At 43.9% G+C, this 16997-nt stretch overlaps 1 protein-coding gene across 1 annotated transcript; it reads left to right on the forward strand.

Moving 5' to 3' along the window:
• bean1 (brain expressed, associated with NEDD4, 1) lies at window positions 1-16482 on the forward strand. Its single transcript, XM_076160269.1, has 4 exons — window positions 1-100; window positions 9068-9274; window positions 9366-9507; window positions 13709-16482. Exons 1-4 carry the CDS (start codon window positions 76-78, stop codon window positions 14106-14108), a joined length of 774 nt encoding a protein of 257 aa, XP_076016384.1. The 5' UTR covers window positions 1-75; the 3' UTR covers window positions 14109-16482.
• Window positions 16483-16997: the final 515 nt, after the last annotated feature.

A 16997-nucleotide genomic window follows, 5' to 3' on the forward strand; every position in this document is an offset into this window, starting at 1 on the left:
GTGTGCGGAGACCAGTTGAGGTTGGCTGCCTGCCCGTTGAGATGCGTCAATAGGAAACACTTTGGACAGGAGTTCATGCTGATGAAATTGATCTGCTCAGGTAAGGAACAAGAGACGTATTGATATCTGCCCATATTAATGTATTATGTGCGTGCGTGCGTGCGTGCGTGCGTGCGTGCGTGCGTGCGTGCGTGCGTGCGTGCGTTCGTTCGTTCGTTCGTTCTTTCTTTCTTTCTTTCTTTTTTTCTTTCTTTCTTTCTTTCTTTCCTTCGTTCCTGAATGTGTATTTTCTGCATGGTGTATTGTAAACCTCGTCTCCTCGTTAAATCACAAAGCAGGAAGGAAAACCATCACTAAACGTCCTCACAAGGGGTCATGACCCAGAGATTGAGAAACACCTGAATATGTTGAATTTGCAAACTCATTCCTCAACTTCTATCCAGTTAACCTCTCCATATCAACCAGGCACGGTAGTGATGTATATGCAGTCTATATATAAACTCTGTAACCGTACACCTTAAGTCAGAGTGCCTGTTGCCTTTATGAATGTGAGTGGAAACGCATCTCGTGTTTCGCGCTGCTGCGTTTTGATTTGCCGTTGCCCTATGCGTATTTATAGAAGTCTCGCATCTCAATAGAAGGAGGAATTGCCGTCTTACGTAACAATTCCTGACCACACCAGGAGCAGGGACGGATGGATGAGCAGACGGATGCAGATATGAACAGATGGATGGATGCTTGGCTTGTATGGACGTTTTTTTCCGGAAAAGAAAAACCTTAGTTCCTCTCTCCTCTCAAACATTTTCACTCCTTTTTCGCCCTTTCTTAAGTTCTCTCCATCCAACAGCTTTTATGTCGACACTATTCAGTCCCCGTGACTCTCGCCCACCTTCTCCCTCTGTCTCTGATCTATTATTCACAGACCTCTTTGACTCTTTCTATCTCTTCTTCCTTTCACACCTGAAATCCCTCCGTTGGCTCTGGGGCGTTTAGACCCTCACCAAGGGTGTTTCCCCTCGCAGGAGAAGGAATAGAGTGATGAATAAAAGAACAGAGCAGGGAGACAGATGAAAAGCGCTGGGACGGGTGTCTGTGGCTGAGTTCTTTCTCCGTGCGGCGTATTGTGTGGCTTGACATTTTGCTCATGCCTTTATAGTCCAGACACGTGAGATTGAATCTGGATAAGAAATAAAGCAACAGTAAAAGAAATCTTAAGGATACAGAATCTCAGCTGTGTTTACTCCATCTAAACTTCCTGCTCTTCACATCCACTCACGGCATTAGATACCATCAGTTAATAATGTTGAGAGCATTCAAAGATGCTTTATCAGGCTTGAATGAGAAGTTCTGAGCCTGTCAGACTGTGAAGTGAGCAATGGCTGCACTGTATTTCATACTTATTCAAATTATAATTTTATAATTCCAGAGGTAAAATTCTAAAGATAGACAAACTAGACCGATGTGCAGTGACTTTCACATTTCTTCTATCTAGTTTTTGAAATGCCATCGAGTAAGGCGCACAACCCCACTTCTGCTCTAATGCATTGGATGCTCAGTGTCAACAGAAGCCACGACACTTTGAGGGGGAATCATCTAAAAATAAACAGTAACTCATTTCAAGCAAGTCTGTGCTAACTCTTTGTGGCTTCAGCGTGAGCCACCTTTGGGTGCTGCCCCTGTGTGTGTGAGAGACTGACATGGTAACACATGGCAACACATGGCAGCCTGAGGGTTCCTGCTACATTGTCCAACCAACCACATAAACACACACATCTGTCTTAAGACTTTGGAATAAGGGAAAATCGTGCAGAAGCTGTATCTTTTTTTAAATTTGACTATTTTACTTTAATTGGCTCTGGTCCCTGCTTGGAAGACTGAGATGAAGCTTCACAGAGTCTTGCACCCCACAAAAAAATTAGCACAAAACACACTAATGTCCCCGCAAGTACAGTAATACAAGTTCTCTAGGTGTGTGTGTGTGTGTGTGTGTGTGTGTGTGTGTGTGTGTGTGTGTGTGTGTGCATGTGTTCTTGTGCCCTTCTCACCCGTCGCTGTACGAAAGATAAAGGCTAAACACAATCTACATATTAGAGCACAGCTATGCGTGTGCATCAGATGCCAGATCTGAAATGGAATCTTCTTTTGTTACCCCTGACTGCACACATCATCTATCCATCTATCAGCACCACCACGTGCCGCCTCGCCTTCCTGCCACCGCGCCATCAATCATCACATTTTCATGCTGTATGGAAATGGAGGGGAAACTGCATTTAATGCCATTTTTACCTCCAAACTCCTTCTACCTCTGTCTGTACAACCATCAATCAGTCCGTCCGTCCATCCATCCATCCATTCATCCATCCATCCATCCATCCATCCATCCATGTCCTCAGTGTGAGGTTGTTTATTCAGATCTATTTAAATGGATATGAGGCATGTGCTTATGAAGGAAGATTTCACGGACGGGCAGGTCAGCAAATACCAAGGCTGTTCCACCTCACTAGACACCCATCAGGGTCCATGGACAATTAATACACACCACAGGTGGTTGCGTGTGTGTGTGTGTGTGTGTGTGTGTGTGTGTGTGTGTGTGTGTGTGTGTGTGAGAGAGAGAGTGATTAAGGTGGAGACAGAGTGAGAGGGAAAGACAAGTAAACAAAGAAAGAAATATCCATCTGCCAAGAGGAGATCTAGAAAAGGAGAGGGAACGTGAAAGGCAGGATGAGATAGACCAGAGGAAGAGTAACGAGAAGCAGGGGAGGGAGCAAAGGTAAAGAGGAGGAAGAGGAGAAGAGGAACGAGGTGTGGGGGGCCTTTGGGGAAAACAGCGTTGTCTCGGGGGGAAGAAGACAGAAAAGGAGATGAGCGTAGAGGGAAATTGAGGGAGGTGGCTCGGAACGAGTGAACGAATAAGGAAGGGGGGAAGGGGAGAGGTGGAGGAGAGACAAAGGAGACGTGAAGGGTGAATGTCTCTACAGATGTCTTTGGTGGCGGTATTGACGAACGGCGTCTGTCTTTGACTCCATCCGTCCCTGCTGCATCCTTCTCCTTCTCTTCAGCTCATTAGCTCAATGTCACTGACTGTGGATGGATACACACACACACACACACATACATTAAGGAGCCACGGCTTTATTTACTGTGAAGTCACGTATACTTTATACATTAGGATTATGATTACACACGTCTGATTGATCTGATTGAAAGTTTTTCCACATGGAGCATTAAAGGGAAAAACAAGTGATCTGAAAATCAATCCAAACATTTGACCTGCAGTGAGGACAGTATGCAAAATGTACATTAATTACTCAAAAGGAATCATAACAGAATAGAAACATAAATGGTACAAACGAATATTAAAATCAATGTTGATCTATATGAAGGATAGAGCATTTGTGTAAGTCCTCACAAAGTCCTCATAAATGATGATCATGAGTAAGGAGTGTATGCATTTGTGTGTAATTTGTGTGTGTGTGTGTGAGAGACGTCCTGTTGTCCAAACATCGTCTTAGACTAACAACTCACACGTAATCAGCAGTCACACACACACACACACACACACACAGCTCCCAGGGGTCCCCATAATGTAAAGAATTTTTTTCCACTGCACTTTGCATAAAAAATGATGTCCCTGACAGTTTGTGAGGGGAAAAGGTTCAGACGCTCTATGATGTGTCACCTCTCAGAACGCCAAATGTAAAAATGAAAAATGGCAAAGTTTCAGCCCATTTGCAAAGCCATTCCTGCCGTCACGGCTTTATTGCAGACAGATGCGAGGAAACAATGCAATTTGCCCTTCAGTTTTGGAACAGTCAAAGCCATAAAACAGCCGAGAAAAAAAACATCTAACTTCTTTACATAGATACTAAAAAAATAAAACAATATACTGCAGATCCATCTGCTCAGCTGCTATCAGTGTGAAGAGGCAGGGGAAGCCAGGAGAGCAGGGGGGGACAGGTGTTGTGTTCTGACTTGTTAGGAGGTGAGATGGCAAGATGGCAGGGGGAAAATTAGTCACTTTGTCCCCAAATACTTCTGAAACGGTCCCAAGACACACACACACACACACACACACACACACACACACACACACACAAAAATGAATCACGTCCATTTCCTGAATTTTCCCAGGTGGTCTCAATCGGTGGTCGAGTAACAGCATGTATGTGTGTGTGTGTGTGTGTGTGTGTGTGTGTGTGTGTGTGTGTGTGGGTTCTTTTCGATGTGCTGATTGAGTCTAGAATTGACCAATCATTGCCGGATTTACAGCGCTCACTGACCAATCAGAGGCAGATTTATCAGGGTCATCCAACAATTATCACGTAAAATGCCTTTTTTGTTGACCAATCAAAACCGGATTGACAGAGCTTACTGACCAATCACAGACAAATACAGTGGATCACCCAGGCTGGGGCTGTGTGGGTTGAACGTAATGTGTTTTTTACTACCTATAAACAGATAAATATAGGCGTGTTTTATTTATACTGGTTATTTTCTGCTCCAGAATGAAGAAAGACACAATCAGACCACTGGACTTCCAGTAAACCTCCCAGGCCGTCACTGCACCTGCTCATTACAACATTTCTGTTTCCTTTTCCTGTCAAACCCACACTATCAGCAGCTGCAAAAACCAGCTTACCTTTGAACTCATTTTGAGAAATACTTCCAAGGTTTTTGGTATTGTGAAGGATCTTTCAGGCTCCAACATTTAAACTTGCACAATAAATGGAATGCATAGTGTTTCCTCCTAGCCCAGCCTATCAGAACAACAAAGACCAGAATGAAAAACTGTTCATCTATCTTCCTCTCACTATAGCAGCAGACGGTGAGACACTTTGACATCATAAACTGTGTGTTGTGCCTCCAATCACAAGTGAACCAGCAGGTGTGTGTGCATGTCAAAGAACAAACCTGGCGTCCCAGAGTGGCAATTCCCAAGATTCCAAACTACTGGTGCAGTCAGAATTCACACTGATTAGCGGGTCAGCAGTTGTTTATGGAGATAAATGACCTCGACACGTGTTCATGCCAGCAACAAGGCATGTTTGGGGCTGAGCAAGTGAGGGAGGATGATTAAACGAGGGGAAGGCAGGAATGTGGGTCAGCAGGTTGTGATAATCTTTCTCCCTGCCACCCATTCCACATGGGAAAGAGAGAGAGAGAGGGAGAGAAAGATTAGGGGGATGTACAGTGTGATGTATCCTGACCCATATTCTCTCTCTCTCTCTCTTTCTCTCTCTGACAGACACACACACACACACATACAGAGATGTATTTTGTGACCCACATACTACCTCATCTAAATACAGATTGAATGCACCGTTACCCTTCCAGTATCGTTGTGGCGCTATGTTGTTATGACTTCGAGACGAGACGAGATGAGGACAGTTTTTGCTTACTGTGGGTCTGAAGATTAGAGGGGTCACTTTCAGGGAGACACACACAGTCACACACACTCCAGTAAAAGTCGTTTAAAACCGGAATACTCTTTTCTACTGTAGTAATTCTTTACCAGTAAAAAGATTTATTTTGAGGTGTTTGTTTATATTGTAGCGATGGAATGATGTCACCCTTCAAAAGTTGCACCTATGAGATCATCATACTAACTCTAGGGTTACATTGTCATGTCATCATAACTGCCTACTGCTTACTTTGTTTGCTCTTTCCTTCGTCACACTTTGTATGTTAGATACTTTGGATTTAATTGTTAATTGTTTTACTAATGACTTCATGTCGAGGTGAAGACGTTTCCAATATCACTTAGATTGATTGGCTTAAATTCCTGCTGGGAGTATGAAGCGAGTCCGACAACAGCACTGATGTTAATGCATCCTAATGAGCGTCGCCGTCTCAACTGCATTGATTCTGATTGGCCCGTGTAAGCAGCTTAATTAGCCTTTCGTGTCAAACGCGATATGTGTCGTCCATTAGCTAATGACAGCGATTTACTATGTAAACTGTAAAACATGGATACAAATGGCTCAATCACGTATTTTCTCACATTCACATATACAATAATTTCATTCTGTGCACAGCCTGAAGAGGGTCCTGACCTTGAGAAGAAGCATGAAATCTCAGAAGGCATTCATACACGTGTGTGTGGGGGTGTGTGTGTGGGGGTGTATTTGCGTGTTAGCACTCCAGCTGTCCGGTGTCAAAAGAGAAAAATTCTGCAGTTGTTTGTCCAGGAGCTCTGAATGATCTCTGAGCAGTGGAGCGCACCCAGAAGGGGCTGTAAAGAGATGAAGGGAGGAACGTTAAAGCAAGAGGAGGAGGGAAAATGGCAGAGGGCACAAACATGGATGATACAGCCGACTGGTGATTACTGAGCAGCTGAATGCAGAAGAAAATGGAAGGATTTTCGATACAACAGAATAAATAAACCTGCATCAAATACCATCTTATATTATCCTCATTCATACATTTACAAAACTTTAGATACCTTTGTCCTGCAGAAAACAGATTTCCCTCTGATGTTGAGTTTCACCACGGAACATCTAGCATTCAATCTAAAACTGGGCGCTTTCGGGCGATGTCGTTCATGTTTGTCATCTCGCGTCGACGATCGATAATTGCTGAGTGAGACATTAATCACACAAATTCTTCTACTGACAGCAGCTTTGTATTTAATTTAAACCCCATATTCATACAGCCTCTCATGCTGCCATGCGAGCACAATGCCTTCAGAAAGATCCTCAAAAAATGCACAGAATGCTTTGGGAAAATGATGTAAAGTCGATGTAAATGACAGTAAATAGACTAACATCACGCCGGAGCTTCAAGCCGGCGAGTGCAACGCTGCGTTTTATACAGAAGAGAGACGTGGCCGTAACTCATAACGACAGGCTGTCAGATTGAATGTTCGCGGCCGCTTGATGCCTCTTTATAATGTATGCGGCTTAATGTACACAGTGGATGCAGCGTATGCAGTGGCAGTCGATATTGCAGCCTCTTAACCTTTATGGCTTGACTGCTTGTGACTACGCGGCCTAGGTAGACACACACACACACACACACACAGGTTGACCTTTGACTTGTGTATGGTATTCTTTCTTGCATGATGCCTCAATAATCGAACGTTTCTGGAGAGCTCAAACTTCTGTGTTTTACCCAAAGAGTGTGACGTCAAAGCGGAAAGACAAAGAGGAAAATAATCAAATAAAACTGTTATCTGATGTACAAAAAGCTGGAAAACTAAATAAATACAAACAGCTCGGCCCTCAGGCAGTTTAAGAGCAGTAAATAATTGGATCATCCTCTGTGAGCTTAGGGTTGGTGTCAGCCTCCGGGTGAAGAAGTGGCTGCATGTATGTAAAGCTCTGTGGTACATAATGTAGGAGACGGATGCGTATAGAACAGTGAGCTTTAGTGACAGGCTGTCAGACTGAATCACAGCGGTCCACTGTTGCCGCTTCATTATGTATGAGCGCACGTATCTGCAGCGCTCTAACCCCCGCGGTGCAGAGGTCATCACACCGAAGGCCAGCAGCCACGAGTGCCGCGCCGCCCTAAGTGCCTTTGAGCAAAGACAGCGAGTCCCTACCAAGGCTGAAGCTCAGCTGTGAAGATTTAAAGAGACAAAGGGACTTTTTTCTTTTGACGTGAGCGATCAGAATGTTCCTCTGGATTTATTCGTCCCTTGTTAACTCGACTCCTTCTGTTCATTTACCCTGATTTATTTCACACTACAAGCATGTAGCAACAACACACACACACATAATTTCTCTCTTCCCTCTCTCTGCAGCTGGGTCCATTTCCCTCAGGCTTTTGAAATATAACACTATCACCATTTATTACAACCTCGCCGTCTCTTCTTCCCTCACTCTTCCTCCCTCACCTCAAATGATGAGAGTATTGCTTCCTCTCCTCCGTCCTCCCTTTTCTCTCTCTGTATCCTAAATTTCTCCGTCTCTGTCTTATATCATTTTGAAGTGGCGAGAACAAACGGTTTCATCCGACGGCCTTGCAGTTCATGTCCTTTCAATGCGAACTGTGGAAGCGAAGCCACAGCAATTGTAAGCAGGCGGTTTTCACGTCTGTCACTCTATGTGTGTGTCTGTGTGTGTTTCTGTGCGTTTCAGATGAGGGAGATTTATGTAAATTTATATCAAAATAATCACAGTTCTCTGAGATCTTCTCTTTATGCTCCCTGGAGAGGCCGAGAGACAAATTGGAGTTTATGAGAGTGTGATGAGAAGAGAGAGAGCGAGAGAACGAGAGAGAGAGGCAGAGAACATTGCACAGAGATATGGAATGGAAAGAGGGAGGGAGGGAGGAAGGAGAGAGGTCTGCTGGGAATTATTTAGGGCGTGAAAACAACTTCCTCTTCTCATGAATCAGTGTGAAACCAAATTACTGAAGACAACAGGATTACAGGCGCAAAGATCCATAGAGAAAGAGAGAATAATGGAGGGATGGATGAGCACAGACTGAGAACAAAATTATACCGTGTGTGTGTGTGTGAAAATTAGTAAGAGATTCCGCTTTCCTACTTTATATTCGTGAGACAATTACAGCCAATCAGATGCAGGTAAATAGACTTGGAGTTTTGGCGCCACCTCAAGGCCAAGTAGTATAGTTTTTCATTGATTCCCGGCGTGCTCACCTCAAACAGACAGAAACCGGTTTAAGATATTCAGTTAATATATCCCTCTCTTATATTATAGTATTAGTTTTAAGACATTGTATAAGATTACATACAGGCTGACTGTATTGACCATAGCAAGTTAGCCGTGACCTCTCGTATGGGTCAAACCCCTTAGGGTCTACTTTAATTGAGCCGCTCTCTTCTCCTCTGATATGAGTCAAAGCCATGTCCAGAGTGACGGGCAGAGAAAGACAGCATGAGAGGACAGAGAGACAAACACACAGACAGACGGTGGACAGGCAGGAGGACAGAGAAACAGAGGGGGAGAGGATCCTTCAGTAATCTAATGATGGAGATGGGGGAATGAAATAAAGTCCTCAGGGAGGGAGAGAGAGATTATGTAACCTGAACCCAGACATAGATAGACACACACTCCCACACACACACACCATGACCTCTTCCCTCCGCGTCTCCCCGCAGTGAGCTCCAACCAGAGCCATGGGGAGTACCCAGACTGCCGCAGTGAGAGGGAGTCAGGAGGAGGGGAGGCGTCTCTCCTGGTGTCTCCTTTGGTGGTGGCAGGGATCGTTATAGGGCTCGTCCTCTTCCTCTCCTGCATCACCATCATCATCGGCAGCCTGCGCAAAGACAGCCGCCTCAGACACCCTCACCTTCGAGCGACCTACGGTGAGTCTGTGCAAAAGTAAAAGAAGTAAACACAGTCTGTTCCTTAAATGTTGTGTTTTATAAATGTGGGCGTGGCCTCGTGTCTCTGTAGGTCCAGATGGTTTCTCCTTTGGAGGTTCAGCAGGAGAGTTGAGGTCCACCTGCCTGGAGGACTTCCCCCCTGGTTTAGACTTTGACTCCTACACAGAGACTCTATCACAGGTCAACCACCTGTATCCAGACTCCCCTCCATGGTAAGTGTGTGTGAGCACGGATATAGAATCAGTGCTATTTTAATCAGAGAAGAGATAATAGATCTTTGCATGAATGAGAGATTGTTAGTTTACGCAGGTACCGTTTAGTTTCATCCAAACAGTGCTGATATTGGACCGTTGCTGAAGACTTGCTGACACGATATTTGATTCTACACGTGTAAAATGTCAAATCTGAAATGTAATCGACCCTTTTGCTTCCATCTCCCCCTGTTTTCTCATGACGTGGTTTGACCTGTCAGCTGTGGTAATTCATTCATTAGGGAGTCCTGGTGCCTTTGGTTACCTTTAGTGTGTGTGTTATTATGTGTGTATGCACAAGAGAGCGAGAGAGAGAGAGAGAGAGAGAGAGAGAGATAGAGAGAGAGAGAGAGAGAGAGAGAGAGGGAGATCGCTAAAGGCCAATGCCATGGTGTTTTTGATCTAAATGTCAGCTGGTCTAATTGGCAACTTTAATAATTCACATACATCCCTTCCCTCCAGTGTGTGTGTGTGTGTGTGTTCATCTCAGATATCAGATTTGTTTCTTTTGCCTGCATCTCTAAATCCAAGATGATATACAGTCACATCACTCTTTCATTTTGTCCTTCATTTCTCCATCAAACACAAAGTTCAAAGTTAAGAGGGGTGGAGGGGAGAGGAGAGGAGAGAAGAGAAGAGAAGAGGAGAGGAGAGGAGAGGAGAGTATAGGAGCTAGTGAGGAACTGTACATCAGTGCTCTGGCAGGGAACCAGAGTGTTCTGTGCAGCCTGTGTGACTACCGGACTTTCTGGCCAAAGTAATGGGAGTGCAGCCAACACACACACACACACACACACACACACACACACACACACACACACAAAACAGTACATATGTACAAATTGCACATTTTGTTCACCATAATGTCAGGAAGTTGTTGTTTAGTACCCTGTCAGCAAGCAGGTAGGTGCAGTCATGTGATGATCCTGCAGTGTGTGTGTGTGTGGGTCACAGATGGTTGAGGGAAACTCAGAGAACTCAGATCAACAGCTCACCAACTGAGGCTGTGAACGTTACACTTCCGAAACAGCCTCTCTCTCTCCCTCTCTCTCTCTGTGTAATAGAAAAACACACTCACGGATCAGCAGCTTACCTGTGGTGACTGAAAGCTTCTGCTTCCGCTCGGGGGGGAATCGGGCACACATACACACACACACACACACACACACACACACACACACACACACACACAGAAGCTCTTCCATATTCCTTATTATCACACGAGCTCCACCATTTTAAATGCTAAATCCCGTGTGTGTTCTGCTCTCTCAGACCAAACTGGGGTTAAACAAACAGGCAGCGTTGGTTGAAGCCTGCTTAAACACAGTACAGTTGAGTTGTAGGTGGATGATGCTGTTATGTGTAAAATAAGAGCTGTTCTTCATTTAAAGTGTTAGATGGTGAATTTATTTCCCGTTTCTTTCTGCTTCAAACTTCAACAAATTAAATCTTAGATGTGCTTCAGGTTGAGTTCAGATTCTAAAGGTCATCTCGCCTTCAGGCTGCAGCTATTATTTCTTTTTCATTTTTAAGTAATCAGTCAACCATTTGTTGTGTGAATTTTTTTAAAATATTTGCAATTGCAGATTCCATTGTCACAACAGCTCATTCAACTTAGAATCAATGTGATTTCAATCATTTTCGTTGAATTGAATTTTTCTGAACTGCCAAGAAATCAGTTCCGCTTTAACTTAGGTATACAGACGGACACACACACACGTGAATGATGCAGCATCTATTCTGTCCTTCTCACAGTAATCTCAACAGGCATGTACCTCTGACAGGGCAGAGAGCAAGGACCTGCCAGATCCCCACACACACACGCACACACGCACGCACACACACACACACACACACACGACCATATGCTGTATGTTGTAGTTGCACCCTGTCCTGCTCTGTAGAGCGTCACAAAGAATGTATGAGTACATGCCAGAGGTCCTCCCTTCATCCTGACCTGTGTGTTCATCTCACACTTTCACCACGAACCATCACTGAGGCTTTAACAAAGACGAGTAAGAAGCGTGAACACACACTCCAGACAACTTTATGAATTATAAATGAGAAAGTCGTGCATGTTGGTGGAATCATCTGCAGGTGAAAAAAAGCTGTTGACAGAAACATAATTAGACAGATAAACAGAAGAGGTGGTGTGTCTGCCAGTGTGTGTCTCAGAGGGGAAAGATCAGGGGATGAATTGAGTGTGTGTGTGAGAGAGAGAGAGAGAGAGAGAGAGAGAGAGAGAGAGAGAGAGAGAGAGAGAGGGGGGAGCCACAGGGGAGTGGAGGGAGCTCATAACTCCTCAGAGAGAAAGACCAAACAGCCTCACACTCCCCCACACAGGGATTACAGCGTGTTACAACACCTCTCCAACATCTTCCTCCTGCCAACACACACACACACACACACACACACACACACACACACACACACACACACACACACACAGTCTCCTATCTCATTTTCAACACAACATGGATTATTGGACGGGTGTGAGAGCACTAGAGGTCAGTTTTCCCAAAGCAACACAATAATAATAATGATAATAATAATAAGGATGCAGAGGGATGCGATCTAGAAAGTAGCATTATGTTTGTTTTACTGCATTCCATCAGCATCAAGCTCACATCCATCCTGAGCCTCATTACTCGTTGTCATAACATCAAAGTTCCACATGCCATATTTGTCACAATTCATCTTGGAGAAACGACTTCATTTAGAGACGTGATCGCTAAAAATAACCGAGACGTGAAAATTGGCAGCGGCGTTTCTGTTTTTATAGTTTCTGCTGATGACAGATGGTGGAACGAGAGGAAGAAATCACTTCCAACCTGCTCTTAAAAAGATTCATAAAGATGAGATTCAAGGCAAGATTCAGTATGAAATGTGGCCTCAATGACAACAAAACAACTGCAGCTTATTATCTCCACCATCATCCTGTGTGTTTACAGGAATTCTGATATGTTCCTCATCACATTAATGGGTGGAAATACACACAGGGTATGTAGTTAGAGTCTTAGAAACCTTCTAAACATACACCATATAACAGAACATGTGGACAAAATCATTTCTCATTGTCATAAATTGCAAACAAAGATTGAGAAGATGCTTTGGAGAACATTTTAGAGGTTTTCACCCTTATATTCTGTTCTTAAATGACCCCTGTGATGCTGACGGGGGCCTACAGGAGCTGCATACGTTGTTGTGTATGTTGCGGCACTGAACCTTCATCTCCTTTTTATGGTTCCGAGTTCCCTGGTGCTGCAGTTTGGTAGAAACCTGAACTCTTGCAGGAGTTCATGAAGTGTTTGGGCTTCTGCCAGTCAGCAGCAGATCTGGCGTTTGGCAGAGATGAAGGAGGCTGCGGACTTGCTCGGTGTGTGAGGATGCTGTGCAGGGATGAAGATACTGTGTGTTATATCGGTTGATGCTGCTTCATGGGGCCTTTTACTGTCACAATTATTTTTGTACTGCAAGGTACCTTAGGATCATGTAATGTTTATCTTCCGGAGGAATGAAACACAGAGTGAAACAGTGAAATTCTACACACTCATGTTGGAGTTATATTGTTGCAAGAAAGCTTGTGGGCTGCCAAGTGCTGTGTGTGTGTGTGTGTAGCTTTGCTTTTGTGTGGGCGACTAAGCTTTGAATTTTATACTTGTGTGGTGTGTGTGTAGGGGGGAAGGCACTTATGGGAGTACAGTGTTTTGTGTGTGTGTGTGGTGAGCAGGTGAGTTTTTGAGACCGTTTCCTGTCTTATGTAAAATAATTCGATGAAGAGCACTGCTCATTCTTCCTCTGTCTCTTTCTGTCAGAGTGGAGACAGTAACTGACCTGGAGAGCTGTCAGCATATATCTTTTAACACACACAGTTAACTTTGCTGTGACAGACACATACACACACGCACGCACACTGGAGCCAAGGAAATTCAATTTAGGTATCCACTGATTCAATTTAGGAAATTACATTTCCAACCTAATGTACATTTGATACGGTGCTTACATCCAGACCTTTAATGTTGTTGTTCTACAGTGATGTGTGCTTTGAACTGCATTATGATTCAAATTATAAATCATAATTTACTCAATCATACATATGCTGTGTCTCTGCGATGACATCATTATAGTTCTGACTTTGCACTTTTTGTTTTCGTCTCTATAGTTACGATGAGTGCGTTAGCCCGGGTGCGACTCAGATCTACATCCCTACTGATGATCCCCCTCCTTACTCCATCCTGGACCCCTCTAACAGAGGGGTTGGTGAAGAAGAGGAGCCAGACTACATCAGCCCAGATCCCTCTGCATATTGTGGGGAGACCTCTGCGAGCGCTGCCTGGTTCTCCCCCACCCGCTACCAGATGGGACTGCAGGACGAGGAGCATCAGCAAATCGCATCTATTTGCTTCCCGCTGGAGGCCGCGCCTCCTTACGAGTCAGTGCTCCCTGCACACGGACAGCCCCTCCCACTCATGCCATGTGATCTTTACAAGCACCAATCCGAGAGGGGGGATGATGGGAACTCCCAGCAACACGAGGCTAATCACATCTTGCAAAACAATTAATTTGTTTCTTCCACAATTTGTTGTTCTGAGCTGAATGAAACACTTTGTTTGTGATTCAGGGCACAAAATGGCTGTGACACCAGTTGCAAAGATGAGAAACTGTAACGAGACGCATACACTTTCACACTGTTGCCAAAGCCCGACCATTTTGACAGACTCAGCAGCTCAGTGGAATGGAATGCGGCCAACATTTGACAGCAGTTCTCTGGACACAAAGCTTGTACCTGCTGCCACTCAAATTCTCAAGAATGTTGGAATAACGATGCTCCTGGTAAAACGGTTTGTATTCCAAATGATGCTCCTGTGGAGAAACTTCCCACCATCTGATGACATTTACTGTCTAGGTCAGTCTTTCCTTCAATTGATCATGTTTCCTTCAGCGTTTTAGAGCAAACACCATGACACACGTGTTCATTAAACTGCAGGCGACTATTGACAGACGACTTTTGAAACAAGATTGAGCGTACAACATAGGTTGCGTCTCTACTTCAGTAGTGTCGCCGACAAACAAGAACACACTCCTCTGTTTCCAATTTTTGTAGTGTATAAACATTCAGTTAACTTCACTATTCTCTCAAATCCAGTGTGGTGATAGCCGCAGACAGAGTGCTTAGACAAATGGGGCTGTGGGATGAGAGGGTAAGGGTTGGGGTTAGATTTTGGGTTAGGGTAACTGCCATCAAATACAAACCTAGCAGGAAACGAACACACAGCCCCAGCCTGACTTCCATCTTACCCTACAACAAGGGGAAACTGTGTCAAAGGGTTTTCAATGTCCTCTGTGCTACAAAAACAAACCCACAACACATATGGAAACATTAGCAGCCAGACCAGAGCTGAAGATAAATCAAAAGCTATGTGAAGGGTTTTTTTACTGGCAGCTGCTCGTTTAAAGGTCCGAGAATCCTGACGGAGGGCATGTATTTGCGGTGTGTGTATCTCTCTTTCGGACGTATCAACACGTCCCCTGTTGCATGAGCCGTCCTCACATTACCTACCAAGGGCTGTGGTTGCAATATCAACACTATAACTGGTTCCCAGCAGCGTAATGTAGCTCCTTAACACGATGCCGGGTCGATGGAACTGACTCGTTCCGTCTGGCGCGTCGTACACATGAAACTGTAGACCTTGGCGCCATGTTCATCACACGTTCACTCATCAACTGACCTATATTCCGCTTATGTGTACTCACTCATTCATCGTCCTCAAGTTGAAATATGTGCCTAATTACCCTCAGACTGTTAGCTTGAACATTGTAGCCATAAACACAATAATCTCAATGCAAATAATCCAGTGCTTTTGTGCGCTAATCTGTTGTTTTGCTGTGTTGATTTGTCAAAGATGCAGTGTGTAGGGTCTCCCCCCCCTTGGTAATGGATCCCTGTTAAATGAGGCAAGATGAGGAAAATACGTAAAAGGTTTTGAGGCGTCGTCCCAGCGATCGTTTCAGTGTTAGCTAGAGAGACGACGAGCCTTCAGTTAGTGACTCAGCGTTTACGTTTGACTGTAAATCGTCCGGAGTAACGAGTCAGTGGGTGTAAACATAAATGTTATCTTCTCTGCTTTATGTTGCGATGGAAGAGTCCAGGCTGCTGTAATGATCTGCCGTCTGTGTCGTCACTTTTGCTGCTTTTAACTCTGTAACATTTTCCCGTTTTAAGTTTAATTCTCACACTCTCTCTGCTAATTTAATTCCCTTTCTCTCCCGCTGAAGCTTTACATCCATTTATTTTTCCTCCATTTCTCCTCTCTCTCTCTTTCTCTGCCTGTGCGATACAGAGGATCTTCCAGAAATATTTTAGCGTCATTTACTTTCAATCCTTTAAATTCAAGAGGGAAAAAGGGGGAATAACCATCCGTCTGCTAATGAGGCCCCTTCATTCTCAGTTACAATCAATATAATTATTTAATAACTGAAATGTCTCGCTTACAGAATTGATCGGCTTGAAAGTAAATGTAGGTCAGCCCTAGCAGTAGGCTAATTAGTCGATCGGTGGTATTTCTGTCAGTGTTGATTGACTGTGAAGATGAGTAACACTAGAATAGTAACTTTAACAGCAAATGTTCAGCGGGGGAACATGGAGTTAGACGTGGTGAACTGCTGACACAATAAGAGTATATCACAGAATAAGATGTATTGTATAGGCAGGTTTAGCTTTACAGCAGTCCAGAAATTTAGTTTCCAAGTACAATTTGGAAGATATGACACCTACAAACAGCAAATGATTTCCAAATTTATGATAAATAGCTGTACATTTAATGTGCTTGGTGTTGTGGTAGTTTTTGAAGAAATGATAAAAACCCTCTACAGCCTGCATCCACTATAGTTTGGAGATAATGAATGGTAATCCTGGAATAAATTTCTTAAAATGGTTATTGGTTGTTGTTTTATTCTTAATATATTTTAAACATTAGCATTTAACAAACTCTTTAGGTTGTTTGACTGGGTTCTAGAATCAGGAGATGGAAACACTTGCAGACACAAGAATTTGAAAACCTGAAGAACTTTATTTCAAATTTAAATAATGGGTTACGGTTACGTTATTTATCTAAGATGATCAAAACCAGACTGAACCGCAAGAGACTGCTAATACAAACTGGCATAGAGGAAGGAGGATGTGGCTGCAAACAATGGGGAAGAAGAGGATGTGTTGTGTGTGTGTGGTGACGGGTGAGGTGAGAAAGTCTGAGGTTGTAAATGACAGGCTAGAGACCAATCACTTTTGAATTATTTCCGCTGCAAACACCAGCATTTGAGCCATTCGTGGTTTATTTCCTCCATTTTTAAATGCTCAGGCAACACTATGAAACTCACTTCCTCAAATCATACAAAAACATACAGTACATTTGCAAGTGGACAGGAATGTGGAGAGGCCAGTCATGTGAGAC

This window comes from Genypterus blacodes, unplaced genomic scaffold (assembly GCF_046128005.1).
Source record: "Genypterus blacodes isolate CSIRO-AG114 ecotype Tasmania unplaced genomic scaffold, CSIRO-AGI_Gbla_v1 ptg000105l_1, whole genome shotgun sequence".
NCBI classification, from domain to species: Eukaryota; Metazoa; Chordata; class Actinopteri; order Ophidiiformes; family Ophidiidae; genus Genypterus; species Genypterus blacodes.

Excerpts from the sequence above, each read along its gene's own strand:
- bean1 (XM_076160269.1), top strand. The coding sequence starts at position 76 with ATGCTGATGAAATTGATCTGCTCAG. Across the intron at positions 101-9,067 it reads GATGAAATTGATCTGCTCAG|TGAGCTCCAACCAGAGCCAT; the intron begins GTAAGGAACAAG and ends GTCTCCCCGCAG. Across the intron at positions 9,508-13,708 it reads TATCCAGACTCCCCTCCATG|TTACGATGAGTGCGTTAGCC; the intron begins GTAAGTGTGTGT and ends TCGTCTCTATAG.